Source organism: Thermobia domestica, chromosome 1 (genome assembly GCF_964235325.1).
Source record: "Thermobia domestica chromosome 1, izTheDome1.hap1.1, whole genome shotgun sequence".
NCBI lineage: Eukaryota > Metazoa > Arthropoda > Insecta > Zygentoma > Lepismatidae > Thermobia > Thermobia domestica.
Genome location: NC_137454.1, coordinates 183,127,998 through 183,140,260, shown reverse-complemented (window position 1 = coordinate 183,140,260; position 12,263 = coordinate 183,127,998). Strand labels below are relative to the sequence as shown.

At 31.3% G+C, this 12,263-nt stretch overlaps 1 protein-coding gene across 1 annotated transcript in view; it reads left to right on the top strand.

Annotated features, from left to right (window-relative positions):
* The window catches only part of LOC145674725 (uncharacterized), a 164,756-nt gene that overhangs the window by 128,814 nt on the left and 23,679 nt on the right, over window positions 1–12,263 (top strand). Inside the window, exons 6-8 of the mRNA XM_081744963.1 lie at window positions 3,255–3,357; window positions 5,398–5,683; window positions 10,342–10,423. Of these exons, the coding sequence (XP_081601089.1) occupies window positions 3,255–3,357; window positions 5,398–5,683; window positions 10,342–10,423 (471 nt within the window). The remainder of the gene's footprint in view (window positions 1–3,254; window positions 3,358–5,397; window positions 5,684–10,341; window positions 10,424–12,263) is intronic.

Here is a 12,263-nt window from a genome sequence, read left to right as displayed (position 1 = left end):
CAAATAGTGAAAGCTTGTGAATGAAATAAAGTTGTAGGAAATTACAATTTTATCGCTGAATGCATAAAAATAAAAACATCTTTTTTCCTAAATTTGCACATAAGATTGTATACATCAAGTAAGTTTTTTCCTTAAATTATAGCGATAGATTTGCAATTGTACGGTTGGGATCTCTCTCAAAACTGCACTTTCTAAACTTTATAATGTTAAAATTTCATTCCAATGTCTCATGTTAGAATTATGATGAGCCACTATACGTCTAGAATTAACATCGAAGTGAATGTGATATTTCAATATATTCCTACAAGTTTATCATGTTTTGGAAGATTAGAGTAGTTTCGACCTAAAATATTAACTGAATTGAACTTCTGTCTGTGTCCTTGTCTGTGAACAATATGTTTTATGTAAAACATTCCTTAATCGTCTATGTTTTTAAAGCAGCTTGAAGTAGGTAGCTATTAAAAATGAACGTAAAAGCTTGCTTTATAGTTTGGAACTCAGAATCAAGTTTGGGTAAGTCTTGGAGAAGAAGATAAAAAAATAGCTAGCTTACGATATGTTATTGACGATTGGGATGGTTACAAAAATACTTTGGCGCTTGCTAATATTGGCATGAAAATGTTTGCTAAAGAAGGATGTATCATAATACTTCATATATAAATGACAGCAAGCCAATATAAAAGGGCTTAACAGTTTCTGTAAAACATAATAAAAGCCTTAGCTTATACGTTATTATACAATAATTCAATAGTTAAAGAAAAGTCTAAACTGAATGCTATCTGATCATATTTCCACTATAATTGACAAGTATTGATAACGCGAAATTTATTTTAAAATGAACTTCTAAATGTGTCAGAAATAACTAAATTACACTGGATTTTGTAATGTAATACATAATTCAACAGAGGCCAATGAGCTATAGAAATAGATTTTCAGGCGTACCTATATCTTACGAGACTCATGCCGAAATGACCTGACTAGTCAAGCTTCTTTCTTGTTATATTTTGTACCATAAAATTTTATTTTTTTAGATAAATTTAAAGTTAAAGAGAATGGCCATCATTCGGCAGGATTTTAGAAAGATGAAGATCAAGATTTAAGATAACTTTCTGAAAACGGATACGAAAAAATATAGAAAACGAATACTAGACCCGCTAAAAATTCACATTGACTGATATCTAAGGTATTTTCTAAACACTTCATCAACCTCGTTCCAATTTCCTGCATGTGCTGCTCATTCAAATTCTCTTCTTTGCCAATTTAAAACGCAAGCAATACTTTTAACACTATATGCAGGAAGGATTTCGTTTTTCCCCTTTTCTAACGAAAAAAAGACAATGACGAAAAAGAGAAATAAAAATGATAATAACTACACTGGACTAGGCAGATGCCCTACACCAGGATATTGTTTCCTACAATATAGCTGTTCATGTAATTTCTATTCGGGTTACTTATGATAATTTCGTTAAACGAGGACGGATACCCTTTGACAATTCTAGTACCATTATACAGAATGGAGTGGATTTGCTCATCACTTTGGATTATAATATAGTAGACCCTATATGAGTTAATTTGATCTATAGTGGCAGATGGACATGATTTTAAAAATGTAAAGAGAAAAGTGAAGTGGTTACGATGGCATGAGCGTTTCAGCCGAGGAGGTTATAAAGGAAGAACCCGACAGGCCTAATCTGTTCTGAGTGGAGTGAAAGTTCCAAGTGGCTTGTGTGCACATCTTTTGGAATCTCTGAGGTAAGTAAAATAACTAAAATCATATTTTACAACTGATATTTCTCATTGAACGCAGTCACCACTATCACCACGCAGTCACCTAATCTGTATCCTGTCTACCAATGGTCTACCGGTGAAGTCGAACATTTTATCTTCTAATATTTTAATCAATGTAATAGCCTTGAAGTAGCCTTCAAGTGAATTGATGTTCTTGCGGTCCTCATTAGTAAATGGAGACGGAATCCATATCAGTACGTGACATAAACCTGTATCATGCGATATACGGTATCCATAGTAGGTTTCACTTTATTTTCGACATTTTCAAACATAAGTGCATTAATTTTATAGTTGTTCTCCATATATTCATGTAATAATATTTCGTACTAACACTTCGAACTATGCTCTACAAGACTATATAAGAAGTGAAGCTTATTAATTTTAATAAGTGAAGCTTACTGAAATATTTGAACGAATGTCTTTCTTAACTAGGATGGAAAATTAGATCATGCTGAAAACGTTAAATTTCAACTCAGATTGGAAATTTCTGCCCAATTATCACTTGCGCATACAGTTGGATCAATACACAAAACTGGCAAGGGTTAGTTATAGGAGAAGAAACCTGTACTTCTGTCTTCATATTGTGGGGAAGAAAGCTGGATCTCCAACTTCCAACTCAACAGATATCTCAAAGAACGCTAACATTCTTTCCTTTCACATACTACTACAAAACCTTCTGGCAATGTATGGTAAATGTTCAATTGTCATATTCATTTAGCATAGTGACTATAGTGAGTGACAATACTGAGAGACAAATTGATTGAATTATTGACAAGTATTACAGCCCTTCAATTAAACATTTTGAAAGAGCTTACCGGAAGTAACATAAAAGGTTACTACTACAAATTGCTCTGGAATACAAGAAAATTTTCAAATGTGTCAACATGAATTTTCTAGAGCTCTGAAGGAGGATAACTACAAAATAACATTTATTCAAGTTTGGGCAACAGTAAGGACAGATTAAAATAACCGTAAATCTGGGTTACAGAACTCATTATGATGTTCTACCACAAGTGTACATTATTTATACTAAACACATGTTGATATTGAAGGAACTTATTTAGCCAAAGTGAACAAGCAAATACATGGATGTTCTTTCACTTGTATAGCTTTTCTGAGCATTTGCTGAATGCGTATTTGTGTTTATCTGATATCGATAAACTGATCAGATATCTTTAAATTTTATTTTTTTATATAAATTACTACAACTAATTACATGATAAAAACGCGTATTTTTTTCACCGTTCTTGTAGCTAAATGACAGCTTTACATTATATTCATAGTTGTCAATGATCGTAGCGTCCCTTAACGGTCATTTTACCCCCCTAAAATGGTAATTATACCCCTTAAAAAGTTGTTAATCACGACTTTGACAAAACATACAAATATTGTAGATTATATATATTTCTCTGTGTATGTATGTAAATCTCTAAAAAAATATTAAATGATACTTTATATATTTGCAGTCATGGACTTACTAATTTAAACGAAATAATCGGCAACCAGTCAATCGAAGTTAGCGATAATCAGATACGCTTCGCACTAATATATGTGCTGACCGGTACACAGGTAATATCTTCTAGTTGGTTAGTTTTATTCTTATCTATCTTACACTGATTTTACAATTAATTATTAAACACACACTGATTTTCACCGCTTTCACCAAGTGTCTAGCTACAATGTCCACAAGAAATAACAGTATCACTTTTAACATACTGAGTGGTTGTTACCTCCATACCTGTCTAAAGTACATACTTTTTTAAAATGCGTGTTTAGTCATAAGTTATAAACTTTATAAATTTTTTAAAGTAAACTAATGTTATTTTTAACGTTTTTCTAATATGTTGCTTAAAATTTATCTCGCACAACTGCTTTTATTATGCGTTCTTTTGCAATAAACCATAGTAAATTATTCATGATTTGGAACTCAAAATGTGGGAGAACAGTTCATATCTTGATGATAGCTTTATATTCAGGTATACACTTACCAGGAACACAAATTGCGATGATATATTTGTGTTGAAATATTGGATAAGTTAGCAGGGTTGGACTGCTTGTCAAAAGAACGGTAGTACAAGAGAAGTAATACGTTATTTATGAGTATAAGTTATAATTAGAATATCATATTATGTCTATAGATGTATACGACTTTCGTTATAATGTACCATTAGAAATGAAGATGCTTTGATCTAAAATCCTGCTCTTATTTCATGTTTTACTGTAGTAGAGTTTGACCTAGACGAAACTCTCGAAGTGTACAAAGTACTAGAATCTTCTGGTTAACAAACTTTATATGCTTCTCGAAATGTTTTACCAATAAAGTTTCACAGTAAATCCGAATTAGTTTGTGCAGTATCACATTATATATATATATATATATATATATATATATATATATATATATATATATATATATATATATATATATATATATATATACGTGTGTGTGTGTATTTGTGTCTGTAAGGTGGTCGTTATTCTTCGCCCTAAAATATTTATACATTACCCCAAAATAACCCCTGAGAAAAAATTACTAAATTTAATAATAATGGGTGGCTTATAAGTGAAGAAAACGTCAAATATACTGTTGCAACATACACCATAACACGCACTATTCTGAACAAAATGAAACATGAAACCTGAAGCCCCTAAAGTTTCGATTTCTGGCTGAAGCATTTCGTGTCTACTGTTATCAAGTCTTGTCTATTACCTAGTTTGGCCCATCCTGAAATCAGAGCACAGCTGAGAATTCTGTTTAGAGCATTTACGGGAATTATTCCCTGTATGGAATCCATAAAGCATACAGTATACGTTAATGAAATATTGAATTGTGAATATTTGAATTGTGAATATATTACATATTTCATGCTGATATGGAGCACTACTCCACGTTTTCCCGAATTCCAAATAAAGCTTGTTGAAACTTAAATTCCGATGATTTTGCACAGCCTTCTTTGAAGGAATGTACTTTTCTCCATAGATACATATGATTTTTTCCTTATTTTGATGTGACGAATCAACTCTTACAGTTTGACGTTATAGTTCATTAACACCCTGTATATTTATATTTAAATGCATTTTTTTTACTTTTATTATTATTAAATAATTGGTTTCGGAAGTGGCGGGTGCCCCATGTATTTACACGGTTGTCCAGGGAGCCAGTCCAACTTTGTATTTTAGAATAGGGTTCATAAATTTAAAAAGAGTTTAAATAAGAGTTTTCGATAAACTGACATAATACACAGTTTTGAATTTAGTTCTAAAACTTTACTTCTGAGTGTCTTTCAATTATTGGTCTAGGGAAGGCTATTGAATATCAAAACCTGTTTACTACGCAGCCATTCTGTGAGGAAAATGTGAAACTGTTTTACAAACTTTCCAGATCTTCTCAAACGTTAAAATTAAGATTTCCTAAATTTATTACAAAAATGGGAATGCTGTTCTTCGAACAACATTTTTGTGTCAGGTGTGTAGTTTTCTCGATACAGTACACGATTATTATTTTTTAAATGACAATCCCATTGAAAGCGAAACATTTGGCTACGGTGTGTTAACATACTTTATTAGTAAACACATGTTTCGATCATAAATTCTTTTATATCATTCTAGGTGTTTCTGAGTGCTCCACATGAATTTCCTCAGAAAATTGTGAATCACATCGTCTACAATCTGTTGGGTCAAATGAACGGTTTCATGTATGATGTCACCTTATTTGCAATTGTCAGCTCTCCAAGCTTACGAAAGCTAACTATCAAGCAGCGAAAATGTTTGTTTGAAGATGAACGGAAGTTGAACACCAGTCTAATCTATAGCCGTGCAGCTTGTTACATTCAGTGCGAGTTTCAACATCTTATGGAGTATTGCAAGTGTTCTCCACCTTTCTTATATAACTTCGGTAAGATTAATGTGGGAATGATGACATTATACTATTTACTATTAATAATGCCTGTAATTAAGACATTATTAACACAGAACGACAATATCCAAAATGACTCATATTTAAATATATGTGGAAATTAAATATGTCTCCTCCAAACTATAATATCGTTAGTATATTGTAATGCTGATAGTTTAGTTTAGGTCTCGTTTATATATAAAAAAAGTACAGTACAAAATAAGGTAGCTTTTAAAATAATATTCCATAAATGGTAGCTACCGTTGTACAAAATTATTCAATATTCAATATGAAATATCGTTTTCAACATAAACTCTTCTTTGACAATCCCTCATTAAAAATTGTTAGTATTTTTGCCTTCATGAGAGATTTCTGTTCGATTCAGAAGCACGTGTTATTAAGATATGAGTTGAATAATATCTAATGGGGTGAGTGCACAATACATGGAGTTTACCATTTGAATTATTAACAACGCCATATTTTGCTACTTTATTACTGTCCAACGAGAAAAAAAAATGTCCAAAAATGAAACATATGCTAATCGTCTTATTTCATTGTCTGTAACAGAATTGTATGTTAAGTTGGCAGACTACTAAAATGATACAAAAGTTAACCATTTTTTCTTTGCTCTTTTTTCGTAAGTGAAAAGAGATAATGAAATGTAACTTACAACAATAAGAGATAATGATATTCTACAAACGAAAATAGGAATCGGAATAATTTTCAGTGTTGTCATCCATAGAAATTACAGTGTAGCCAGAATATGAATTACCCAAAAATCTAAGTTAGAGCAGCGACTAGAGAAATGAACTTTAATTGATGACTTATCATGTTGTCTTGTCTCATTGTTAACCTCTTTTTAAATAATGTTTGTACTTATTTTGTAATAAACAGAAAATGCAATTTTTATAAATATATATAGAATAACATTATCTATTATTGTGGGAAGTTACATTTCATTATCTCTTTTCGCTTACGAAAAAGAGGCAAGGTAAAGGAAAAATTGTTAGCTTTTGTATAATTTTTAGTAGTGTGCCTCTTTGAAGAAATTTAAGGAAAGCGAGTCTCTTAAACTTTACAATTGATATTGTACTCTAACCTAACACCTATTCAGGCGAAACTGCTACTGAATTATACTGTCGTTATGTATTTCATTATATAACGCTAATAATATGGCATTCAGAAACGTAGGCTAGAATTATTATTATTTTTAAGTTGGTCAAGAACAATTGTCTAAGCTGGTATATGTGTCAATTGATCGATCGCATTACGATGAACAAATTAATATATTTAAGGAAAAGTTGCATACATGGTTTTCGAGAATATTTACGGTAACAAATGTCTATTGCGCTAAAAGAAATGTTCTCTGCTGCAAAGCAAAACATGATTTTTTTAATACACTGGAGCAGTTTATTTATGTTCGTATTGTGTATCTTTAAAAAAAATACTATTAATTTGCAAATTTGTTGAATGCTGTTTGTCTTATTGTAAAAGAGACGTACGTACTCCCACATTGTCTCATTCTTCTAACAAAGACACTACTACTTGTAACATACTTGGTTTTGTTTTATCAATAATATAATTATAAGCAGCATTTACCAAAGTTAATTTGTACCAAGTTCGAGAACCATACCGAAAAGTTATGATCTCATTATTTGCAGGTTCTTTAAAACCATGTGACACCAAAGGATTGGCTTGTATTTCGAAGCACAAAGGTAAGTTAATTTTACTAAACCTAGTAAACTATTATGATCTTCACTTACCAGGTAAAACGGAATAAGTCAAAATTAGGTACCTGTTACGAGAGACGTCGAAACTTGAATACCTATATATAATTTCGTAATAACCATACAATTAACAATTTTACGCTTCGTAGGCTGAAATTCAATGCCGTGTAAGTAAAATTTCATCAATTACACAAGAGAATCAAAAACTGTTTAAAAATGACTTCAGTCTCAACATGCGCGGTATTACTTTGAGGGAATCACAGAACCATTTGTCGTGATATATCTGTAGTACTTACCCAGTCACTACGCCATCCTATTCTGATTCTAATGGTATCAAAATCTCAAATTCGTCAAAATTAAAGATATGCACTGTTAAATCTCAGACGACGACTTGGTCATATATAATATTATCCATATATTCTTTTCTGAGATGTTTAGTGCCACTTTTCTAAAAAAGGAGAACATATGACATTTTTTCCTTTTTCCCATTTTGTGTATTATACCTTTTCTTAGGTGGAGTGACACTATAAGACGCCTCTTCAATGAAACATTCTTTTGAAATACACATTCTTTATTTGTGTTTGGTGCAATTAGCGGATGTTTATATATTGCATTTTCCACAAGTTATCCATCAATGTTCCTTACAAGAACAAAGAAGATGACATTAATATGAAATGGAAATACATAATACTATCACATAAAACAGAAATCAAATATAACTCATTTACAGCATAATAGATACAAAACACAATTGCAAAACCTCTTGTACATTCTTTTACATCACTGCTTATAAAACTCCGTCGCACGTCACTTCCATTAAAGCCCCAAAGTTTTGTAAGTTAAATTTCTCCGAAAGGAAGAAAAATTCAAATTGCAAACCGAAACGACTGCACAACAGAGGCGGCCGTCCTATGGTTAAGCTAAGAAGAATGATGCGAATAGATCCCATTAATAATTAGAAACCTTAATTCTCATATGTCTCAAGTTCCGACAATATTCGATATTTCAAATATAATTGGCAATCCAACAATTCCAAACAAATAATTTATTTAGGTTAGTATTATGACATACACCCATGTTCTGTACAAGAAATATCAAAGCTAGTTTTCAAATATCACTAGGATTAATAATTATCAGAACAAACGAATATATGCAGTACTTTTACAAAAATGACATAAAATTTACAAAAATTATCAAATATATTTATATATCGGCTTCAAATAATGAGCAAAAAACGATTCTATAACTATTATTCAATAATTTGTGGTAACCTTAACTAGTTATACAAAACCGTCACATCAAATAACTTTTGTCCGTTGGTGTACAATTCAAGTTTCAGTTCAAATTTTTTTTAATACTGACTGGAATTGACAAATATCCTTATTTTAAGATTTCTGACTAAATACCAAGCAATTCTAAAGCTCAGAATCCTCATTAAACAACCAATTGCAAATCTTTAACAAACTCACTTCTTTAATAAATTTTTGCCTTTATAACTGTTTCAGATACAAAATCTTCGTTAACAAAATATAATTCTTACTATTTATAGCAAATGAATACGAATTTAAAACATATTTAATGGAATCTCACACGCCAAAATGAGCCAGTCTATATTAGCGCTACGAAAACATAACCGAATGAAACGAGTGAAAATTAATCACGAGAATTTAAGTAAATTAGACAAAAATCCTAAATAATTAATCCTACTTTAACAAAAGTACAAGCAAACGAATTTTAAAGCAATAACCTAACGCTCCGTTACGTGGTCAAACTAACCTCATAACGAAGGTCACTATTTCACCGGATTGACTCAACTTTTGTTAAAAGTTGTTAATGGAGGAAAAAATAAGTGAGTAGACGCTGCGTTTACTACATAAAAAGGAAGAAAAGAAGTCACTTCAAGACGTCTATTATTTTTTACCTTGGTACCACACAAAACTGCACTCCACGTCACTCGTCAAACTAGACAAAGTTCGTCTGTCTACCAAACGCCTTGTTAAAATGACTAGTAAATATAATACTGTTAATAATTCAGATCCACAGTTATAATCCACTACACGACAAGAAATAATTGAGACAACCTATAATTTTATCCAAAGGTAAGGCTCGCTGTTAACGAAAACTAAGGCAACTCGCTTCATTTTTCTTCTCCAAGTAATCATGTCCTGGTTCGGTGGTATCCTTGGCTAAACTAACGTTCCACCAAGGAACCACGTGCCACGTTTGAGGATGACACCGAACCTTATAGCAATCGTGATATAAGGGATCTACAAGTGATTGCAATGATAAAACATCTATCTTTTCTGACTTTATCAAGTTTGGTTCTGATTAGGTTAACAAACTGTTGCGTTTTCTCTGCCTTCAATGATGACTAATGCCCTTTGTAAGAGGTGTATCATCTTCTCGAAGACATGATTTCTAGCGAATAATACAAGTCTCTCTCTATTCCACACAATGGTATTTGAATCCACCTCACTGGATATCCTATGATGTTTCGAATGGTAAATCGCTTCTGCTTCTGGTTGTCAACAAACAGAATTATTCGTATATGTCAAATTAGTGTTTAGTATCAATATAAGCATTTTGTCATAATCTTTCATATATGTATTTGCATTTGTAAGTTTCACATAAACTTTCAAGTTTGAAACTTATATTTTAATAAAGTGTTGAAAACTGATTCTCCCTCCCAAAAAGAGAATGAATAAGCTGTTGTAAATGTCAGAAGATGCACACAGGATTTTAGATGGTTAGAGAATATTGACTCAATTTGAACATATATTCTATTTTGTATCAGTGCTAGTACGGACCGAACCTTAATAATAGAAGTGTATTTAACACATTCGGTAAATATGTATTCCGTTTAATTCTAGTTGTAATATATGTGAATATTAGTAACCGCTATTAACTATAGACAACTCTTTCAATTTTTAGAAACATCACCACGTAAAGACTGTAATTGCTTACCAGGCTGTGAGGAATTTAATTTTAGAACTTACTTTCTGGCCGGATGCAAGTAAGTAAAGATGCAATTAGTTTATTGTAATGGTCTGCCTTCTTAAAAACGTTAGTTATTTATTTAAGTGATTAGACAATTTCCACATGTATATATTGCTCTTTATTAGACTTCTTCGTGGTCTACAGAAGCACTTATAAAAATTATGTAGAAATAAATTTTTAAACATCAAAGCAGCATTTAAGAAATAAATATTCAAATGTGAAGTATATATAAATGAAACTCGTTCAGCAATACTGTAGAAATAAAATGATTAGAGATTGAGTTATTAACTAGTAGTTTCGCAAGCTAAATAATTAGAGTGCATAGATTAATAATTACACTGTTATCCCATGAGTATCAGTTATTCATTTCTGTCTTTTTTCTTGTTTGTGTAATAAGAAAGGGAATAATCTCCTGGAGGAAAGTGCCTTTAACTCACATGCGAAGTATGTGACCATGATTTACTTATAGAAGAAGGGTTCGCACACAAATCAATGAAACAATTTTAATTTTGACTAGAGAAGTGGATAATGGTTTTGTAATTAAGGTTTGAATTTGTACCATCACTGGAAAAACATTTATTAAAAGAGCATACTTTCTGCATTTGTGGTTTGACACCTGAAGTCAACCATCTCAATATGTATCAGTAACAGTGTAGTTCGTACGATTTTTGAAAATTACCTGTGCAGCCTATTGGTCAGAAAATTCATCTCCAAGAATGATAAGCGTATAACGTTTATTTAATACACTAAACAAGCATGGAAAAATGATCGTGGGTTTTACAAAACATGTAAGAGATATCAAAGGATATCTGATATCTTAATCTTTATTTTAAAAGTGCTCTAGAGGGACACAAATGTGATTTAGATTGCCACTATAGTAATGTAATTTCTCTAACTTACCTTATATCTTAGAACACTTATTTGAGCATTGTAATCTCTCGGTCCAGGATCCTATATAAAAGGATTAGAAACCACCCTCCAAGATTTAAATACATTAAAAATATTCTTACCGACCAGTATTAGACTCAAGTTTATGGTTAGGAATAAAACAGTCGGTTACTGATGTTTTTTCTATAATTTTTACTAGCAAATAATTAAACAAAGCTTACAAAAATATAAACTTACTTCATAGCTTAATTAAAATCGAAATGATGAAGTCAACTGATGTTCAGTGTTCATTCGTCTTTTCTTTTTCAGTTTAAGTTTACACCTGTAAGTTATATATTAGGTGTCAGAAGTGATTCTGGAAAATAATTGGAGGAATACTTGTGTTTACATAGAGAAGAGAGTGGCATAGCCTGATACGTAAACTGTATTTCCTACGTTTGGGTATATATTTCGTTTGGTGTTAAAGAAATTAAATTTATAGTTTGACCAATTTAGCATATTACAGCATGGCAGGGTAAATATGCAACTGCGGAATTCTTCAGAATTTGTGGAATCATCAAGGATTTGTGAAATAACTTTTATCGGTCGTTAGTGGTACACGTTAATTTCCGTCAAAGGGCATAGATAGAAATAATAAAAGTTACGTATTTTTGTGTTAGTGCTCTATTTGTTTCTACTTATTCCACAAGTATAGTATAGATTACTTTAAAATAATTTTATTTGCTTCTTTTTTGACAATAAATTTGTTACAAAGTATTCGTTTTTCTAATGCTCCCAATTTAAAATAACGAATATTTCAAATGATAATTCTTTGCGCATGTGAATGTTTTAGTAGCATGATTTTACTGGAGTGAAATTATTTTTCTTCCATTGTTACTTCTTAAATAAAGGTAGATTAATAATATTGCTACCGTACATGTTTACTAATTAGCAAAATTGAAAGAGATTCGTCTCACAATTTGTTTCGT